The following is a 22,445-nucleotide window of genomic DNA, read 5'->3' as shown; positions in this document are numbered from 1 at the left end:
ATGTTTAGCCAGATCTGTTTGCTTTTTAATGCGTTAAGGATCTACTCTTAACTATTGCTACAATTGACAATATATCTCAAAGAACAGAGGACCACATTTACAAAGTGAGGGAGGCCAACTCCAGACCATATCTGTTTTGGATGTGATCTCTGTATATGAAGACTGAGGTATGCTGCAAAAAGATGGTTCATGTTCACACTGCTTTAAAATAAACTTAAGAAAAGGTCATGAATTTGATAAAGATCATATACAGATTTGCACAAACCTACGCAGAGTAAATACTATTTCTGTAAAATATATTGGAGAGCTTCATAATGGGTAAAATCCCTAAATACTTTTGCATTTCAATTGCATTTCAAATGCCACTGATTTGTGCCCACAAGCTCTTTACAAGATCTAAAGATTCTTCTTGCTTGGAAGTAAGCTTCTAAAGCCCACGTTTGTCCTAAAGCTAATACAATCTGATTCAGTTACTACATGTTACATATGAAGCTGCTGTTAAATAAACATTATAGATCTGAGCTCTATAGTTTTGAAGCTACTTATATTACAGCTGGGATTTCAGATTAATTTTGCCACTGTTGTATGCCTACTGGTTTCTTCTGCCATCTGGACTACTTGGGGGTACTACTAGAGTTTTCTGCCTCTTTTTAAACCACATTCTTTATCAGACCACAGGAATACAAGAGTTTGTTCAAACTACACCACAGAAGGAACCCCACAGGCAGAAGTTTAAAGATTTGGAAAAGATTATGATCAAGACACTAAAAAATAAATTCCTCTGGCATTGTGCTGAAAAACTTAAGCAGGAAATGTTTGTTCGGTCAAGGTTGTTCTGTCAAGGTTGGACGACTGCATTTTGTCAAGTCTTCTTTTGGTATTCTCTTCCAGTAGTTTCACAGGGCTCACTCCAGAAGTGCAATGAAGTGTCAAGCTAATAACAAATAAATAAGAATATGTAAATGAAAAACTAGATAAATTTAGCGGGGACATAGTTGGAAGGGTAGTGCTAATAACAACAACCATCAATCTGCTCCTGCATGTAAGATTATTCATTAGCATAAAATGTAATAGTTTGGGAGGTTTTTTTTAGTCTTGTTGCAAATGTGACAAATTCATGGATCTGTAAACCCACAGAATTAACAGAAATCAGAATTAATTAGGTTCTTTGTGCATGACGGGAATGAAACTGCTAAGGATTTTGCTGTTGTGCTATATGTTCTTACTGGATATTTACATTGTTTTTCTACAGTCTGATCTGATTTAGAATGACTGAATTTTCAGTAGATTTTCAAACCCTTCTTAATTAGGGTCAAAATGTGGTTAGTTAAAACACGGTATTAGGGCCTTAACTGTAAAAAAGAATGTAAGCATTCAGAAGAGCTTTTCTGTTTTGTTTAGCTGTTTGTTCATAAACTAAAAATAGGAGGAAAAGAGTAAACACTTTCAGACATACAACCATGGGAGATGATCAAAGGGGAAAGGAACAAAGAAAATAGGGTAGAACAGTGAACTCATACTAACAAGTAGGTCTGGACACATAGCCAAAAAACATAAAGGAGCAGATGGAAAAAGCGACACACAAAGAAACAAAGCAGAGTTAGGACTTATATGCAAATCCCTTGTGAACAGTATTTATATCTTGAGCCTTCACAAAACTAACTTTATAATTTCAGTTACACATCTTTTCCGCTCTTAGCCTGTTACTGATGAAAGCAGCACATGTTCCACAACTCTAATGTAAAGAAATACTGAAAACAGAAGATTGGGGGCAGGGGTATAATCCAGAAAACGGTCCAAGACAAACATTATCACATGGTTACCTGTTAGCCTTTGCAACTCCATTATGTATTCCCCTCCCAAGAAGTTATAATAAACATTTGACTACTCAATTTGATATGTAAACACCCAAAATAAACAAGAAAAGCATGAAAATCCAGAATATTTCAAGAGGTATGGTTTACCTAGGTGGAAGTTTGCCAATTAGGGGGTGAAGTAAGAGCTCTTATTCTGGTTCTGCCTGTTGCTGCAGCTGTTATGTCAACAGCAGAACTGTAAATAATCTCATGAGGCACAAACCAGAATTTGTTAGTTGTTACAAGATAAGTGATCCCCCTCCACCCCCACCCCAATTGTTGCAGAAAAAGATGCTTACCTTTTAGGTAAAATGCTCGCTGAAGACAATATGAAAAACAAAGTCAAGCAGATACAGTACTTTAGGGTATGTTGAAAACAATTTAGAATTTCTTTTATATCCAGCTTTAATATATTCCAGAATTTTGAGTTCTTTTGCATTACCTGAGGCAGTTACCAAGTCCATAGGTGACCGTTGAAGACCACAAGGGCAGAAAAACTATTTGCCAGATTGTTATGGATGTCTGTGAGAACATAAAGCAGTATTTTAAACTGTTTCCCTATATTCAAGAACCTAGGGAGATGGTAGGAAAAGCTGTCCAATTAGACAGAGCCAGGTAGCATCCTACAATCCGTAGCAGTATAGGTGCTATACTTTGCCTTCGTGACTGCTGCACTATAGCAGCTATTGGAGTGGCACTGCAAGCTGGAATGTAGCTTCTGTCAAAGCTTCTGTCATGTCAAATTCAGCAGAATTAGCACCTTTGGGAACTGGAAAATTCAGCTTTAAAGCAATTTCAGCATCTAAGATCCACAAGTGAAACTCAGAGCATTTACCTATCACAGTTAACCTGTACTGAGTCTACAAGACTGACTCAGGCTTAATTTGATAATTTTTTTATCAAGAAAATGGCTAAAAGCTGACATTCAGATGTTAGTCTGTTTTATATTTTTTATAACTTTTAAATCTGTGTTAGGTACTGCTTGACAGACTTTGGGGCTTTGACTTATTTGGTCCACGATAAACATCTTTAATACAAAACTATATTTTTGTTTGTTATTAATCTCACTCTGCCAGACTAGAGAAACTAGATCTTCACTTTGTAATTTCCTGGCTTCTGAAGATACTCTTCCTGCTTTTCAGGTTCATGTTATTAATATAGAGTTCTTCATAGCTGAAATAAATGCAAACAAAAATTTCCTTTTGTCCTTTAATACTAGTATAAACTTTATTTCCTTCATAATATTATGCAAATATTTCTCCTAACCAGCTATTGAGAAGTATTGACATTTGAATGATAAAAGATCATTTTCAAGAAACGTTGTTCACATCATATCCTGTGACAAATTCATGATGCACAGCTATGAAAACAAGTCAGGAAATTGTAAATATGTAGTGAGTCGCACCCAATGTATTGAATTTAACTGGTAGCGTTTGTTCTCCTTTTAAAAGAGGTTGTTCACTTGAGTTGTCCCTCTTTTTCTCCCCTCTAAATAAACTACAAGAAATTTGAGAAAATCCACAAAACAGAAGATTTCTTAATGCTTTATATGAGTAAATGACTAACAGTTTAAGGGCTTTTTTTTTTCTTTTTTTTTTTTCCCAAAATAGCTCAGTCTTCTTTGATGTAATTTTGTATACTTCACAGCTTGCTTAGAATAAACATTGCAGTAACAAAAGTGCATTGAGAAGCAGAATCTGGTCCAGCAAGTTCTCCTGTAGCACAGGCCTGCTAAATGCGCACGGCTGGCCAACCACCGAACTCTTTAGCTGCACAGAATGAACCCACACCCTGAGAGCACTGGAATGCTGCGTTAAGACCATTTGCTCATTTTATTGTTTGTGTAAAAGACAGACCATCCCCCTTGAGCAAACAGCAAAATGGGGTTGCTTCTTCGCTCTGTAGTACTTGGGACCACGTGTTCAACACTACTGATTTTTTTTCCTCTGAAGAGAGAATTATTACATTGCTTCCTGAACATTAATATGTCCCTCCAAGCAATGCTGGAACAATTCTAGAGGTACCTGTTCATCTTTACAACTGCTTTGTGAGTTAAAGGGTTGAGTCGCCTACATTTTCCACGTGGGGACTGACACCTAGCAAGAGTGAACTGAACATTAATTTCATTAATCTTGAGTGACCGTATTGAGACAATAGTTTTCAAATTATTATTTAGTGCTGTGCAGGTTCAAATCATAGCTTCTATTAACTTCAGGCATACTTATCCTGTATGTAAAACATGCAGTCTCTAATTGCAGCACTTGGGAACCCCAAAAATGCAGAACTGCATTGTTAAAGGCTACCAGTGAAAAAGCCAGGTATAAGTAATTTACCATTGCATTTCAAACAATTTCTGTGACAAAGACATGACTAAATCATATTGCTCCAGGGAATAACTTAAGTGCCTTAAATTTTTCTTCCTAGAACTCCTACTTTCCGATTGCTGAAACAAACGAGATGAGAGTTCTTGGAAAACAAATCCTTTTGGTAAACAATTTGAATCCATTCCCTTTATTGCGTGGTCTTGATTCATCCCCAGATGATCGTATTTATTGTTATTATAAGCACCTAGGAGCCCTACTTATGGACAAATATTCTATTGTGTCAGACACTATGAGAAGAGAGAAGAAGATTATCCACACCACAGATAACTTTCAGTCTAAGCAGAGGAGAACAAAAGGCTACAGAGTGCCAGAGGAGTTAAAGGAAACTGCACTGGTCAACACGATAAAACTAATCTCAGTTTACCAGCAGCTTGGCTGTTGTTAAATTCTTGGTAGGCATCACTGGAAAGAAACATTTGAGGAAGGAATTGAAGACAAAGTTGCCCCGGTGTTTGTGTGAACTTCTCCATGCTGTGAAGTCAATGTGAAGTAATGGAATAATGATTTAACAACACAGGCTAGTACTGTGATCGAACAAAAGTTCGTCATCACAGGAGCATCAAGATCAGCCTATGTGAATGCAAACTACTGTTTGGCTATGCTCCCTCATCTACAACCATTTGTTGGAGGTACAGTGTAGGAAAAAAATAGATATATTTTTTATAACTTGGTGAAACAGCAGTCATGTTTACCTCAGGACCCTTTAAGCAGCAAAGAAAGAACACAAACAAGAAACCCAACTCACCTTGTGTTCATACCATAATGCCACTGCTTAGCCTGAAGGATGAAAACCTGAGTTTACTCACACTCTGTTTACATAACATTACATAACAAAAAATAGCTGGAGCAAGATCAAGGCAGAAAGAAAAAAACAAAACACAACCTAGGAATTCAGCAGTTGAGTATAAATGACTACCTCTGATACCCACTCGCAGGGAGCAATGGCCAGTCCTCGTGAGTTTGGTCGGGCGCAATATACCTCTAGTTACGGAGGTGAATGATCGCAATCGGCTGCTGGACTCAGCAGCTGGCTTCCCTGACTATGGGAAATCTCAGGGAACCTTAATAATAGGTTTTGCCATCAGCCTCTCCTGTAATTATATTCTTAATATTATGAGCACCATAAGACCGAGGATGAAAGCATTGACTAGGACTAGCATTTATCTAGACCTCCCATTAATCTGCATATAGGTGAAGTTTTCTTATCTGAACAATGTCTGGCTTCATTAGTGTTGAAATTGCCCGATACGTTGTTTTCCCTGAAACATATGGCAGCAAAAGGACTAGATTTCAGCTTTGTGGCACACTGATCACAACAGCAGTTTGTGATGCCAAATTTTTTTTACAAAAATATAAAAAGGCCAGAATACGCCCTCCTATAAAAAAAAAATAATAAAAAAAAATAAAACACGTAGAGACTGAGGAAAATGAAATTGTTGAGGAATTTCTCCCGTATTATTTCTCCCATAGAAATTCACCCTTGCTATTTCATGAGGGGAATAAGGTTACCCCTCTGCGAGGAAGGTTTTGAGGAGCTACCCTCAGACATAGTGCCTAGGCGTGCATGCAGATCCTGAGAAAACAGCGCTTTGAGTCCAGCCACATGGAGCCCATCTGCTTCTACCAGCTCTGATGCTTGCTCGAGGCAGCTCTATCAGAGCCATGCAATCAGGAACTCCCTGTGTTTGTGATGATGCCGTATCTGATTCCTTACTTCCTGAATATAAATGGTTTCATTCTGAAAAACAGCCAGTCAGATATTTATCATAATTTCATGTTGCTATATTTAAAAAATAGATGCACAGTTTGTCATGCACAACTTTCAACAGGAAATATTTTCAGTTTGTGGCACCATAACTCTTACTGACCAATGGAGAATTGATACCCTCTTTAGTGTGTTTTATGGTGGCTATCCAATATAGTACTGACTATTTAAAAATACCAGGTTGAAAAAATGACTATTAAGTATCATAAGTATTTTGATTATGTTCTTTCTCATTATTTAATTGTCAATAATTGACTGGTGAATTTAGAGAATGTTTCAACTGGTAATGCTACCTTTGCCTGTGAACAGAACTCCCATAATGGTGGCTGGTTTTTCAGAATGAAGTTAAAACTGTATTACAGAAAGGTACAAGTCCCACAGCTTCTGTGATTTAGTTCTGTTTTACTGATAGCTGATAATAAACAATTCTGCTGAAATTTCACTTCTATGTTTGCAAGAATGTATTGAATTTCTGAAGACTAAACCCTATTCTAGTCAGGACTGGTATATATTCTACAGTCCATCTGTGAGGGTGAAACACCTGGAAATTATGATCTGGAAAGTCAAGGTGTAGAAAAATAAAATAAAATAAAATAAAATAAAATAAAATAAAATAAAATAAAATAAAATAAAATAAAATAAAATAAAATAAAATAAAATAAAATAAAATAAAATAAAATAAAATAAAATAAAATAAAATAAATCATCCATTCTAAGTACAGTTGTTTCTAGGAAAGCATTTGATCCATCTTGAGTCTGCTTTAGTTTCCCATCAAATTTTTTAATCATGTGCCAACTGTCACAGTCAGTAGAAAGGTTACCATTAGCAGCAGTAAGTTTGAATTACATACTTAACACATTTGCTTAGTTACACAACTTGCCTCCTCAGCAAGTGCTCAGAATATATTGAAAACCTCAGAAAAAACCTCCAGCAGCTTGTGTCACTATAAAAATGCCATAAAGTCAAGCTGGGGGAGGTTGGAAGATCCTGCTGAAGAAAATCTATAGAACTGTAAATAAAATCAAAGTTACAAGAAGCATTTTAATGTTGAAATGTTAAGGAATGTCTGAGATGACATGCTTTTATATGCTAGGTTTTTGTTATATTTTGTTTTTAAACCAAGAAGATAGTTTAGAATGTTTTGTAACTACAGAACATTATAATTTCCCTTAGTTTATAAATACCCCAGTAAAAGTTCCACTCTCAGGTCTGCACACCAGGTCTCAACCTGAGCTGCCTCTAGGGAGTTCCACACAATACCATAGCAAGGACCTACAGTTCTGAAGATACAGGTTGGAGAAAGGCGGCCCTGTAAGAATAGTCAGAGATTTGCTTATATTATTATTTAATATCTTTTATGAAGGAACAAATCTATCAGATTGAGTTAATTCATAATTTTTCTTTAGTTATAATGACAAGCACATGTTAGTTGACTCAAACATTACACCTTCAATTACTGGCATTTCCTGAACGTATAAATACAGAGTTACATTCTTTGGATTCTGTAAATTTATGTTACCAGAGCTAAATGGTGAGAATATTATCCTTCCCTGTGTACTTTAAAAGGTTTTCATTTTAATACATTTTTCCATAATCATTAGTGTTGATATAAGGTCTCATAGAATACACATCAAAATAAGTGTGGCCTACTTGCTTTTTCTAACTTTTGGGATACACAATCACCAACTCTGCATTTTCATAAAGTTAGTACTGATGATAAAGGGAAGATCCAAATCCAGATCCTCAGCATAACTCAGCCAAATGGTCTAAAAAAAATGAGACTGAGGCAGTGGGAATGCATGCTGTTTTGAAGTCAAAAGCTGCCTTTTTATCTTAAGCCACAAAAACCAGCCATGTTTGGTTATATTGCATTTCTTAAGAAATTATCTTGTACTTCATTAGCAGATAATGTGGCATGTTATTAAGTGATTATAGTCAGTGTGGTTTTGTTAAAATATATAGTATGATTTTTTTTTGAGTAAACAGTAAATGAATTTCATATTTTTTGAAACCACAGTTTTCTTTCAGCTTATTTTATACCTTTCAAAAATAGACATTATTGCTTTACTGTAAGTTAGAAACAACAAAATACACATTCCTGCTCACCCCAAGCTTTCTTAGTGTATGTCATAGACAAGTTTAAGATGCACAAGAAATATAACCTAGAATCACTGTGAAGTCTTCAAGGTCCTTTCCGGACAGATTTATGAAATTAACTAATGCACATGAAAATTTGTCTTTTAATAGTTTATTTAAAATTCTTGACATCATCCTCTGCTGCTGTCAGATATTATGAAGTCACAACAGCTGCTGATGGAAATAATTAAAATAATACAGAAAAAGCTGTGTTCTGAAGTAAAGGTTAAGCAGTAGGAAAGAAAAGCATTTTTTCTTTTTATGGAAATAATTGCAGTATACTATGTCAATATCATTTCTGCCTAGGTCATGACTCACATAGTAATACATTGTTTTCATTCTAACTTTACACATATAAAAGCAATCAGAACACATTTTTGTACTTTAGTTGTAGATTTAATATAGTATTATGGTGTTCTTTTTTACAGCAGCATACCAAGCTACATGTGGTATCCATATTGCATGAGTTCCTATATTATTATAGGCTTCTGCTACAAAATTTGTTTTTGGTAACAAAAAATGAATACACAAAATGTTATGTAGAAGCCAAGCCATTTAGAAATACAATCGCTCAAGCTTTTAAGTAAAGCACAACAGCTCTTTAATAACTAGACCAGAAGCCATCCCACCCTGAAGTTGTATTTACCAAGCTGTCTTCAGCAGTCAATTATTCCACTTAGTTTTGGCTATGCAGGGACAGAAGTGCTCCAAACATACAAAAGAGTATTTCTTATGCTTTTTGTATGATATTTATAGACATTTTAGTAGTTGATAAAAATTACAAAGAATAATAGATTAAAATCATGTTTATACACTTGAAGTTATATTAAACATTTTATTTGAAAAACCTGTGAATTATGTAGATGAGAATTAACTATATGTAACAACTTTTATAAGAAGCTACATACTTATATTAGTTGAATATTACCTTCTTCTGAATAGTTGAAAGTTTCGATTTCTTTTGAGCTTTTAGCTTTTTTTTTTTTTTTTCCTTGGAAGGACGGGGGTATAGAAAGAGAAAAGAGGCAATATCTGAAAAACAGTCCTTACTCATTTGCAATGTAGATAACTTTGTGCTTCTCAATTACATCTATGTCATGCTCCAGTTGTTTCATCTGTGATTCCAGCTTTTCTTTGCGCAACTTCTTGGGTATGGTGTCTATTTCCACCGAAAGACACTGAAATTCATGATGCACTTCCTCCCAGTTCTTTTTCAGCCCCTAGTGCCATCACAAGAAAAGGAAATACATGAGAAAAATGTACTTCGTTAAGAATGATATGCACATTGCAAGTTTTTTTTTTTTAATTGTCTTTAAGTGTCACAGCAATGTTAAAACAATAGATAAATATATGAATAGTGTTTAATCATCTTAAATAGTTGGACTAAATCAATTAAATGCTTAAAAGTCAGGGTAGCTGCAACAGAAATAATTTTGACTCATTTTGATATAATATAAGGAATGATCTTCAAAAAACCCTGTGCTTTGGAGAGAAAAAATTAGTCTTTAGCAGGCAACAACCAAGTAATCATCAAACTAGCCCATGAAGGAGGAGCTACAAAAATTCTAAACTGACAAAATATATCAGTGTGACTAACAGTCAGCTCCACAGCCTACCAGGAACTCAAGGAAGACTCTACACTTCTTTTCCAGTCCCGTATATCTTCAAGAAAAAACTGTATAAAGTTAACAAAGAGTGAAGCTTCCTTATGCTATGTAAGAGACTTTCTATGCTGTCCATAATGGGCAGGTAGGCAACTTTAAATGCTCTATTGTATCTAAATCTAGTATGCTCACTGAGGAACTTCTAGGGTTCATAAAAGCTCCCCCAAAACTCATGTCACTCAAATGACTACTTTTCTCCAAAATGCAACAGGAACTATTTTATAAACTTCACCACAGAAACCACTTCCCTCATAAACAGCAACCTTGCTGCTGCAGATACCACTGCATCGCACATGGTGCTACTGACCTTAAGAGATCACAAGAATAGCAGTGCTTGGAAATCCAGCCCAAATTCAATGGCATTCTCACACAGCTTGCCTCACCACCAGCTTCTATTCCAGCAACTGAAACCTTCTTCAGACCAAGGGCACCTAACTGATCTCACAGTATTTTAACTGTTATGAGCTATTTAGAAGAAATTCTAAATAATTGCATTCCCTTCCTAATCTACATCTACAATAACATACACGTGCAACTTCTTTATAATTTGGACTAAAAAAAAATGTAGCTGTCACTGACCCTATCACCAAAAATTTAAACAACTGCCACCTTTCTGGAGTGAGGCTACACAAAGAACTACTAAAGCGAACTGTATCTGCCACATATAAAAGCCCAGGACTAAAAACCTGCCTCAAACAAACAAACAAAAAGCAATAATCTGAAACATACTCAATAAAATTTAAAACTTGCCTTTACATCCTCACAATTAGTGCAACACATGCTCTTACTTTCTCTTCGAAAGAGTATGACCAAAATCTGCACATCCTCTATATTGCTTATACCACAGCTGAGCGTAGGTTATTCAATGCACAAACATCCTCAAGAAGACTGTATGCGTGAACTTAATAATCACACCTACTATAAGGAACTCATACAGCAATCAGCAAGCAATACAATATGGTTATCGGTGAGAGAACACTTTTCCAAAACAACTTCATTTTTTTGGCTCTCAGTTTTGTTTCCTTATATCACAAGATATCACAAAATATCTTCAGAAATGAAGAACTGAAGTTAATCTCCCAGGAACTACATTTTCAACTCTCCTCTGTGATTCAACTGATACGCTAATTTCATGGCACACTGTGATTTCCAAATTCAGGTCCTTCTTCTCCACTATTCATCTTTTCTCCCAGACTTGATTATTACCTTGCTGAAGTCCCATTTACAAGAATTATTCTTAATCCTAGCTTTGAATCTGTTGCTTCCGTTTTAGATCTCAAGGACTCTTGTGCCTAAAAACTTGTCTGATTTGGTCCACTGTATGAATGGATTTAAGAGGAAAAATGCCCTTTCCCTGCAAATGCCTACTAAGCATAACATACATTTTAATATGCACTGATATTTTACTAATTCAAAGCAGTGTATTTGTTGCACAGAAATTCATATTTTTTTGTATATTCATACCAGGTATTGACTTGGTGTTGCCTATAGAGGTTATTCCAACAATCTTCATATACAAATACCTACCTAAATTTAAAAACTCTGTCTCAACACATGAAAGAAGAGCAATGTGCAAGGCTGTTTATTTACTGTCTTGTAATGCTACTTGTCTTTTAATCTAAGGTTGTAAAGCACTTATATAAGGCTTCTAGTCTACCAGGCCTAAAGTTTACTTTACAGATATATAGTCATGAAAATAAATACAGTATTTCTGATATTTTGAAAGAAAAGTCATTCAAAACTTTTTGAATAATTCTACTTTCTCTATATCAGTAAAAACTGGTTTGGAAATCATTGAAAACAGCGGGGTTTAAAACACATTAGAACATCCACTCATCACAACTTACTCCATCCCTGTAGAGCGAAGAGATCAAAAGCAGTTCAAAATTCCCTTTGTAAAAATCTCCCTCACAGCTCTTCCAACAGCAATGTAATATGCTGACCACTACTGCTCTGGGCTAGACCACAAACTGAAGATCTAACTCTATATAAGGAATTCTAATACACCCTGGATCAGTGAGAAATATGTACTGCATTTATCAACATTCTCTTTTATTCTCATGAAAGTTCAACCAAAGTAAGCATAATGGATATGTAGTTCAAAAATGTTGGCACAAATTACTTCCATTTATTTTTGTAGGTTCATAAGGTTTGATTTTGTTCTCAGACATCTATTGCCACATATTCTTTCAAATCAGATAGTGCACATGTGTTCAATAGCAATGTCAATTATTTTAAAAGACAGGATTTCCCATGTGTCTACAGCTGAGCACTGGGTAGAAGTCTCATACCCTGAGGACACTAATTCCTCCTGAAGATATATCTATGTAAGTCATCTGGCCCATGACTGTTTTTGAAAAATTTAAAAGAAAAAATTTAAAAGAAAATACTGATTTAACAAAAATACCCCCCCCTTTTTTTTTAATTAAAAAAAAAGATTTCTGCTCACTCTTGTATTTTAATAATAAAGAACATAATTTTAATCAAACAAAATCAGATCTGTGAGCAGCTGTACTCACACGCCTTCTTTCACACATATTTTTGCTGCACAGCCAACTTGCTGGACCATCAGGCTGTCCCATGCCTTCCTCACCGTAACAGTATGTTCATCTTCCCCCTTGCTATTATATTCCTTATACTGTGGTCAATGCAATACCCTCACTTCTCTCCCAGTTAATCTTTGCAAGTAAATTAGACACTGGGTTTTGTCTCTAGTTATTCTGCTGATTTTTTTGTGGGAATTTAGCATCTTCGAGATGTCAATCCACCTGCTAATTTGCTTCAGATGTCTGCCAAGATCCAAAGACATTAAGGAACAGACCGACAAACAGATACCACAGTAATGTAAGCCTAATCTTCATAGGAAATTTGGCTAAAAAGTGGTTATGAGAAATTCCAGTTTAAAAATTGGATGTAATTTTAAAATGTTTATTTTCTCTTTTTGTCTTCTTTTTTACTTCTCTCTTTTTATGGCATTATTTAATTTTAGAAAGACTTATACAATAAAACTTTCTGAAAGACAGTATACAAAAGAGCTTGACAAAATAGAATTTTCTAGTCATTGTTCTACATATATATTGCAATTTAATTCTGTTTGCTGGTTTTGCCACATTTAAAAGCATAGCCTTTTGTTTTAGCCAGTGAGGTCATGAGATGAAGACAGAAACTGCCAATAAATGTAGCAATGATGATATATATCAGGAAAAAAAAAAAAAAAGAAAAAAGCATGATTTGTATTTTTTATCATTCACAAGTAGAGAGTCAGAACTGTCTCCAGATCCATATAGGTTATTTTCTGCATTTCTTTAAGTTTCACTGAAATTCCAAGTAATTAAAGAGGACATGAATCTAACAGAATTGAAGTACCTGTAAAACCAGACTAAAATTATAGATAGATCAGCTCCCTGCAGCTGAATTTGCAACTGTTCTATAGCTCCATCTAGTGAAAAAGTAGGTAATTCGTTTGCCTTGCTTAAAGATCTAATTTTATTTTATTAGTCATATTGACTTACATTACCTCATTAATCTTATGTACATGTTACTAATTATACTACGTCAAAATATGCACCTGTAGAAGATTTTCCCTTTCTTCATCAGATAACTGCTTCATGGCTTTTTCCTTGAGATACTCCAAGACATGGGTCTCATGTTCTTTCTGAGCTCTCTTCATTTCTTCAGTTCTCCGTGTCACATATTTTGGTGTAATGCCATAATCCTATAAGTGCAAGAAGAAGTGTCTTAATGTGCTTTAAAGAAGAAAACAATGACATACCTCTGATCTATAGTTTTACAAAGACAGTTTGAAATGGAATTTTGTTCCACTGAGCAATAAAATTTTAAATCACCATGTTTTTAGAAGTATGAAATGTAATTCTCTTCGTAGTCTGAGAAAGACATATAAAGAATTCCCTTCGTGTTTTTTTTTTTCAAAACTTCATAAGAGAATCCAGAAACCAAAACATTTATTTATTCAAACTGATGCTTGAGTGAGGAGTTTGAAATTTGTTAATGACAGAAAGCTAGTTTACATTTTACATGGTGCCAAGTTCTACTGTCTGGAATGCACATTCCTTGGATACTTTCTTTGAAATTCTTCCAGTATCCTGTTTTTTGCTGAAACATAGCATGCCACAGAAGATACTGAACAATGTTAACAAGATAGGAATGACAGACTCTCTCATAATGGATATGGCAGATTTGTGTCTCTGGGAGGAAAAAAAAATTCTGAATATCCCAGATGCACTTGGGGTACACATCTATTTTGCCTTATCCTTTACTAAATGAAGCCTATCTAGCTGTCTCAGAAGGTACCTGAGTCTACCTTGTTTCTACCAAATGCTAAATGATTCACAAATCTTTTAGTGTAGGGTAGCACTCTATGTTAGCCAAACAAAGGTATCACAAGGGCTGCTTGTTCATGTTTTTGCATCTGCTGTTATAAGCTACGTGATATATCTTGTCTTTTTTTGCATAACACTCAGTCATGAATGGACTGTTGAGCTTGGAGAAGACTGACCCTGAAGACATGCCAGTTCTCTCAACTCTTGCTTTTTAGAGTTGTCTCGCATGGGGTCCTGCTTACTAGTTCCCTGAGTAAGCTGATGTCTGTTCTCCTGAAGTACAGGGTCTGTACACTATCACCTGTCTCCCTGAGGAACAGAGGATCTTGAACTACTTAATGGCTTTACAACCAAGGTTACCACTGATCATTACACCACTGATCAGTTCTTCCTGGTTTGCAAGTAGCAGAATTAGAAGAGCATGACCAATAGTTGGCTCATTCACCATCTGTGTTAAGGAGCTGTTGCTGACATGCTCCAGGAACCTTTGGATTGCTTTCATCCTACTGTGTTGGTCTTTCAGCAGATATCAAGGAGGGTGAAGTCTTCCATGAGAACGTCTGCTTGTGATCTGAAGACTTCCTCAAGTTGTTTAAAGAGATTCCATCCAGTTCCTCACCTGACTAGATGGTCTGGAACAACCATGCTTGTGATGCTTACTGGCCTTTCCTCTGATTCTGATCCATGAGCTCATCCAGCCTGTTGGCAATTCCATAGAAGAGTTCCATAAATTTGAACCACTCCTGCAGCCAAAGGGCAAGCACTTCTCTTCTTAAAGAGTTAGCGTGCAGCCATCCATCCACAGGACTCCAGGCAGAAGAGCTTCCCACCATGTCTCCGTTATTCCGATGATGTTAGCTCTGAACCTGCACACAGAGCTCTAGCTTCTTCTGTTGCTCTCGCAGATTGTGTACAACTGTGTACTGACACTTGAGGAAGACCCTCTTCCAAAGAGTTTGATCTGTCCTTCTCACCTTCTCACTCCCCCTACCCTGCCCTATGTACTTATCGTCCTGACCTCTGTTCCTTGATTGAACTGTAAGCTTTTAATACCACCTCCAGTTAAAAGCCCTTCTAACGAGGTTAGCAAAGATGTTGTCAATAATATCCTCACCCTGTTTTGTCCAATAGGCCCTATCTCTTCGCCAGCATCTCTGAAAGACTGCTGAGTGAGCAGAAGTTGAAGAAATTGAGTCCAGCTCTTTGTGTCTCTATTAGTTACTCCCTGGGTTCCCAATGCAACACATTTGTTATTGCTTTAGCAGCATCATTCTGAAAAATTTTTGCTGAGAGCATAAGCAAGTGAATACAGAGCAAAGGCAAGTAACAACTCTAGTGCCAGTGATTTCTCCTTGGTGAATTTCAAAGGTCTACCACAAAGAGCAGTGGTATTTAAATATCTAAAAAACACATAAACGTTTCATAGGAGAATGCAATAAAGAATCTAAAAATAGGCATTGCTACTAGTATTTTCACTATAATTTAATAAAACTTACCTTTTTTTTAATATATTTTGGAACAAGTCCTGAAGTTTCAAGCAGATATTTGTCTCCTTGTCTTCTATCAACATAAATAGGTTGAGGCTTTTTAGGCAATCCTGTGATAGCAGCAACTGCATTTGTATTTATAAAATTCTTTTTACTCTGAATTCCCATAACTGGGTGATCTGTCCTCCGTGGGACTGATAATGCAGGCAATTTCTTACTATCCTGTTCTTTTTTTCCTGTGAATTAAGCATGTAAACATTCTCAGTGATAACCTTAAAGAGCTTTGCAATTTAATGTTATTACGTTTTTGAAGAGAGAAAAATTATGTACAAAATTACATAAAAACAGAAAGCAACTGTATCTACGCTGAAAGGATTGTTGGGGAACGTACTATAATGAAAACTAGTAGGCTTGTTGGGAATAATAGAAGTTACATAGCTTAGGAAATACTATGCTGTTTTGTAGATGAGTTTTCATAGACTATGCCACTCATTACCTTAACTGCAGTAGCATGAGACTTGTTTAAAATGTAATTAAAACTACTTTTATCAGAGATGCTCATTTTCAAGACCCTGAGAGCACTAGTAGATCCTAACCAGCCCTACCTGGTGCATCCACCCCACAGCCCAGGAGCCCCATTTCAGCTCAGCCCTAGGCTGTCAGTCCGTGGCTTAGCTGGCTCGCAGGCGTGCCTGCCCTTAGCCCTACTCCTGAAGAGCTGTGTGGTATCAGAGGGTGGACCTGGCCTGCTACCCCACTTTGCCTAGGCCATTGATAAGGCCCATTTTTCATCACCACCCCGCTCTGCTTGCACACCTCTGCTGTGCTGGGCCTGCTGCTGTAGGTGAGGTCATTGCCCAGCCGGCGCTGTGGTCACCCTTAATTGCTGGCTCACCTTCCCTTAGGGAGTAGTCGTGTTCTCACTCTTCCATGACGCTCATAAACAACTTCTTGTAATCCTTTCTCCAGAGAACACAAGAACCCTTGCCTTTTTAGTGTAATCTTTTCTTCAATGTACCAACAGAAGGTCAGCAGCCTCCTGAGTAGTCTCACTTCAGGTGAATGATAAAAGACAATTCATTCCCCACCTTATTTCCCAACAGATACAGCCCTAACTTACGGTCGTTATCAGAGAGAACTCAGAAGAAGCTACAATCGTTTGACTCAGGCTGTCTGAGTTCGTGTTCTTCTTTGACAGAAAATAAGTCTGTCAGAGCCGTTCCTGCAGCAGCTGGCTCCTGATACTGGCCCTAAGAACCAGGGGTTTTCTGGGGTTTGTTTTTACAACCTGATAGCTTGCCATAACTTAGTACTGCAGGACACAGACTTAAATCTGTTTCTCCGAGGATGTTACTTTGGAAACCAGCATCTCAGTGAGCACCTGCTCACCCTTACCTGCAGAACACTTGTTTGGGAGGCACTGCTACTTCTAGAGCCAGCAACAGAGTTTGCTTAAAATGAATGCCAGGGCCCAGTAATAAAACAAGATTCAGCTGAAGATTAGGAAACATACTTTTTGTAGGGAATTGCTGAATAATCAAACTCTAGAAGAATGACATTATCCCAGACTTCAGGGGAAAAAAAAATCAATCTTTCAGTTCTGTCCTTGCAACCTACTTTTTAACTAGATGGATCAGTTTTCAAGGTGGCACAGATATCATAAACAAAATACCATAATCCCTCATAGATAACTGGTTAGGTTCAAAAGTCTCATGCTTTAAAAGAGGTCATTAAGCAATGTAACTTTTCTGACATAAGTATGAAACTCCATCCAACAAAGATATAAGAACTTTCTGAGTTAATGATGCAGTTCCTTCTCAACATCTCTTAGGATCTAATCGTAGTTATGAAATTACTAGTTTGGATGGAAGCTATGATGTGTCATAGTCATTTTGAGGTTCTAGTACATTGACTCCAAGTGCAAACACCCAAGTACATGTTGCTGTTATGAAGTTCTGAATCAGCAAGTTGAAACAGAAATATTGTGAGCTGCTTTTCTAAGAAAAATGGGTCAGTGCTCAATCTCAAAATATAGCCTGTTTGTAGTAGTTAACATAATTTTACAATAGAAATACTTAAAAGAATCTTATGGACAGCTGCAAGTTATTGGTGAACTGGTTAGATTTCCTGTGCTCATCTAAAACACTAGTGTAGTAATTTAACTTCTTGAGCTTGGAAGCATTAATGCTCAGATGCCATTAGGTATTATATTCTGGTACAGTGAATGCTGTTCAACTTCCCTGAAAAAGTGAAGACCTAATTTGAAAACCACTCAGGATGCCTACAGGACCTAAGGGACCAAAGCTTACCTTTTAAGGTTCTAATAATCTGTATTGTCTGAGGCATTAAGCCTCCAAGGCCTCCTGTGATAGCCTGTATTTTCAGAGCTAAAGTCATTTGTAAGTACCACGCAAGTTTGGGTGCTGACTCACACAGTCTCTTACACAGCAGTTTTAAGTATAGTACTTCAAGTTCTTCTGTTTTTTTGTTTTGTTTTGTTTTGTTTTTTTTCCAAGCTAAAAACAATTTCAAGCTACAACTTTCTAATTCAGTTACAAGTTCTGACAGCAATGTACTTACAACTCTAGCAGTACTAAGAAGGTCATTCCACCCTTGCAGAGTTGGCCATGAAGCTGAACATAAGAACTGCCAACTCCTCATACCCAGTATTATAGTTTGTGCCTGATAATAGGATGGTGGAAAACTGGTTCTTTGCAATAAAATATTCCATTTTTTTTATTTCTCTAACAAGCAGCCCTCAAAAAAAAAAAAGTTCTATGCTTTGAACACTGCCAATTTAATGCTACGGGATTAAGAGCCAACAGTGAATACTGAAGAATAAAAGCTGTATGTTGGTGATAACATCAAGACAGACACACATACCTACTCCATGTCTTCAAGCACTAGAAACAATTAGTTCTATTTTAATATGCCTGTTAATATTATATACTTTATTACTAATGATCAGTTGCAGGAAAAAATGACATACGAATCTAAATTACATAATTGTAAATTGAAACATCAGCAGGATAGAACATACCATCAACATATTTTCCATATTTAAATAGCTGCAGGCAAAAGAGAGATATTTTTTCTTTATATTTCACCTGGCTTTGTACCATGACAGAAAATGCTCACTGTATTTACTAATCACATATAAAATCTCCTTTTTGCTTGTTTTAGTATTTTACGCAATAAATAAGAGAAACATTTTTGTGAAAAAGCAAATTAATTTCAGTAGCATAGAGGCTATAAATGGAACAACAGAAACAACCCCAGCTTACAAAAATCATTTAAAATTAAATAAATGAAACAAAACAGATCCTCCATAACTAACAATATTATTTTCAACATTAATATTATCAATTCTAATATAATAAAAATACATTGCCTTTCACATATTTAATGTATGCACTTACTCGCTGGTAGCTTGGGTTCCTTTGAATGTTTCTTCAGAAAGTTTTTTGGAGATGGCACCGCAACTTTTGCTGGCCCCATAGTTTTCCACTGAGCTTTACTTTTCTCTGTTTCATGTTTCACAGACGGTCTAAATGTTGATATATACCTTTGATGTTAAACAATAGGCATAAAGAAGTTAAAGGTCAGAAAATTATTAAAAATACCTCTTCAAAGAATACACATTTTTGCCGTAGTTCATGCCAGAAGGCTGAGCTATTTTGTTTTGTACTCCCCAAACAAAGGCCATCATCATTCATATAACCTCCATCCTAAAACTACGCTCAGCACCACACTGAGAAGTTGTACTTCTGATTCTGAAGCTAGCTTGCTTCTTCGTTCTCCTCTTGTGTCTCCAAGGCCAGTATTATCACAATCTAGGAAACAGTTCCTGTATCATATAAATATTGAACAAAGACATTCTGAAGCTCAGCACTGCTTTGAATATTGCTTACTAAGTCTGACAAAAACATGAATTCATTATTTTTATTAGGTTATATGTTACACACTTTGGTCTTTGATTTTTAACTACATTTTGAAAAAATATTTGTTTAGATGGCTTTTTGTTTTGTTCAAAAATGCATCCTAAATATGTAGTTGTTGTGCATCTACAAGAAAATATTAATCATGAGCCTACTTTGTTGGATTTTCTACATTTGAAAATCTGTAGTCTGAGGAAGATGCAAACAGCAACGTATCTCATGTTTCAGAACCTGCAGTTGCAGTAGGACCTTGCATAACAGTAATTAAACATAACAGAGGAAAAAAAAGCTCAGTTGGCTTCAAAAGGTATGAGATCTGTATTGATAATGAGAACATTCAACGTTTCATTCTGTGGAATGAAACGTATTTTAGAGGTACGTAAAACCTCATGCTTCAGAAAACACTTCAGACATTGTTGAGAGTTGGACAGAATGTCCTTGAACATCACCTTATCTTATTAACGTCTAGCCACTGTATCACTGTCTCAGTGCTCCTGTTGAACCATTTGTTATATGTTATTAAAAGAGATTTGATACACAGCAAACTCTGTATTTCTTAAATGGCACAGACCTGAACTACGAGCCCGAACTACTGTCATCTGTCGTGGTTTTGGCATTGACTTAGAAGGCTAACATGAAAATCACAGCATCTCAGACATGAAAAGACGTATGCACACACTACTGTTTTGGTGTCATGTTGCATATGGCGCTGCACTTTCCACTTTAATCAAAAGTATGCAAACGTGCTGTGAAAGAAGGCAAATGCTGATCATTAGCTGACCAGCAGTGATTTGCCTCCATCTGAAAGATTGCTTGCATGGACACTTTCCTGAAGAAGCAGAACTCAGGAAGTTAAGGCTACTTCAAGTACCTTTTAAAATTTGTTCATCTTTAGGAAACGTGTCATATTAATCATGTACATAAGATTACATATAGTTTCAGAAATAGCCTATAATTATATGGGAGGATTTTTTTTGTGTGTGTGTGTGTGTGTGTGTTAAATTCATGCCAAACAGCCATATTTTAGGCATGAACCCACCACATTCAGAAACTACTGTTTTCCTCACCATTTCGTAAGAGTAGTATTGTAGCCACACATTAGAGAAAGGTAATGACTTTATGATGACTTACTTATTTTGAGGAGTTTGACCTATTAGTATTCACACTGTCTTAAAAACAGAAAGTGAATGAGAAGGTATTGAGATTACTGCATACTGGCATAAAGTTTAAAGCTGTCTTTTAACATTGCCTTCTGTAGACGGCTATAGGCATTCTTTTTGGACAAAGAGTTGTGGCAGTTGCATGTTTTCAGTGACTGCTGACACATTACCAAAACAGCAGATAAATGGTGTCATGCAGCAATAACAGATGGCTAGAGAGGGCTGCAAGTAAGAAAACGTGGTTATGGGGGACTTCAGAATCTTAATCCATTCAGCATTTGGTAAGGGGAAAAAAGACAATATATTTGTAAGAAGACAGTGAGTTCCTTAGGCCTCCCCTTGGTATATCAAAGTTGGGAAAAATGTAGATGCTTGCACTGGTTTCATGCCTAGTATCCAGCCAGCTGAGATTGAATTATATATGATCTCATTTTTAAAAAGACCCCAGATTTTGTATGCATTAAAAAAAAATGTTCAAGTCATGCTGTTAACCAGTTCTGACACTGTTGTTACCAGCTGGGTACTTGGCACATTGCAAAGTAAAACAGGAGGTGAGGTGACAAAATGTAAATCAGTGAGATGTGAAGGGGATTTAGTCTGACTGTGTACAACCCAAAGAATCCCTTGCCCATATTGAACCTAATGGACTATGGTCATGCAGTATCTAAATCCCTGAGAGGAATTAAGACAGGAGAGGACCTGGTGTGCTGCTTGCCTTCCATAATGTTGTTTTCACTGGACTCTGCCTGACAGAGGTATCCTTCATTCACAATGGAAATCAAAAAGGATGTACCATCTATTTTTTATATGGTGTATAAAGGTTTAGATCTAGAAATCTGGCAAGTCTGAACACTTTTACCTGAAAAGCATTCAGACTTTGTACCTTTGTTCTAACAAATGCCACAGATATTGCTATTCATTTTAAAGCTACTGAGTTATAGCCTGGGTTCACATTTCACTCAAAATGCTACATGTAACAGTGTTCTTTCATACAAATAGCAGGAACCTGAAAATACAACATGTACATCAAATATGAACTTCACAGAAACTCTCAGAGGATTAATACTAGGCGGGCAGAAGGCATTTTTAATGCTTTTAAGGTAAGGGGTGAGAAGGAAGCAAAAGAAATGATGTCGGAAGACACACCTGACGCATGAGAATGCAGGTGTGACACAGAAAAAAACTGAAAAAAAAGAGCTTTTCAGCTGCTCACTGAAAAATCATTAAAAGTGCAAACAACAAAGATGTCACGCAATTCCTGTGCGTGGGACAGCTGGCTTCGCGGCTTCTTCGTCACCGAGCGAGGTGGCACCGAAGGCACCAAACTGAATCATCATCAGCTCATGGAGCAGGCAGCAAACCCTCAGATGCCAGCCGGTGACTCATCAAGAGGCGCGATAACTCCTCAAAAACTCAAATTTTTTTAAAGTTACCTGCGAAAAAACTCAATTTTTTTTAAAGTTACCTGCAAAAAAATCGATTTGTTATTATTTTTTAAAGTTACCCACAAAATAAAGCACTACAGCGCCTTGCCAGAGCCGGTGCTCTCCGCCCCACGTACCTGGGCGGCTTGGCGGGCCGCTCCTGCAGGCGGGGCAGGAGGTTATAGATGCTCTCCGGGGCCGCCATCTTGTGGCCCAGCGTCGCGGCCGCGGTTGCCAGGGAAACGCGTTGCTAGGTGACAGCGCGCCGAGTGGGCGGGGCTACGCCATCA

At 36.7% G+C, this 22,445-nt stretch overlaps 1 protein-coding gene across 2 annotated transcripts; it reads right to left on the bottom strand.

Moving 5' to 3' along the window:
- Positions 1-431: 431 nt before the first annotated feature.
- On the bottom strand, positions 432-22,444 carry ENKUR (enkurin, TRPC channel interacting protein). Of its 2 annotated transcripts, none has more exons than XM_080583363.1 (6): positions 22,293-22,444; positions 19,053-19,198; positions 15,643-15,869; positions 13,375-13,521; positions 9,193-9,362; positions 432-934 (listed from the first exon to the last, which is right to left on the bottom strand). In XM_080583363.1, the coding sequence occupies exons 1-6, from the start codon at positions 22,358-22,360 to the stop codon at positions 802-804; spliced, it is 891 nt and encodes a 296-aa protein (XP_080439489.1). In that variant the 5' UTR covers positions 22,361-22,444; the 3' UTR covers positions 432-801. The 2 variants fall into 2 exon arrangements, with proteins under 2 accessions (XP_080439489.1, XP_080439490.1); XM_080583364.1 differs by lacking the exon at positions 432-934 and adding an exon at positions 6,741-7,315.
- Between the last annotated feature and the right edge of the window lies 1 nt (position 22,445).

Source organism: Anser brachyrhynchus (assembly GCF_964034855.1).
Source record: "Anser brachyrhynchus genome assembly, chromosome: 2".
Lineage (NCBI taxonomy): Eukaryota > Metazoa > Chordata > Aves > Anseriformes > Anatidae > Anser > Anser brachyrhynchus.
The sequence above is the reverse complement of the archived record's forward strand: the minus strand, read 5'-3'. Positions and strand labels throughout refer to the sequence as shown.

Coding starts and splice junctions, on each gene's coding strand:
- ENKUR (XM_080583363.1), bottom strand. CDS start 22,360: ATGGCGGCCCCGGAGAGCATCTATAACCTCCTGCCCCGCCTGCAGGAG. Junction 19,199..22,292: donor CGGCCCGCCAAGCCGCCCAG/GTACGTGGGGCG, acceptor TTAACATCAAAG/GTATATATCAACATTTAGAC. Junction 13,522..15,642: donor CAAAATATATTAAAAAAAAG/GTAAGTTTTATT, acceptor TTGCACTTATAG/GATTATGGCATTACACCAAA.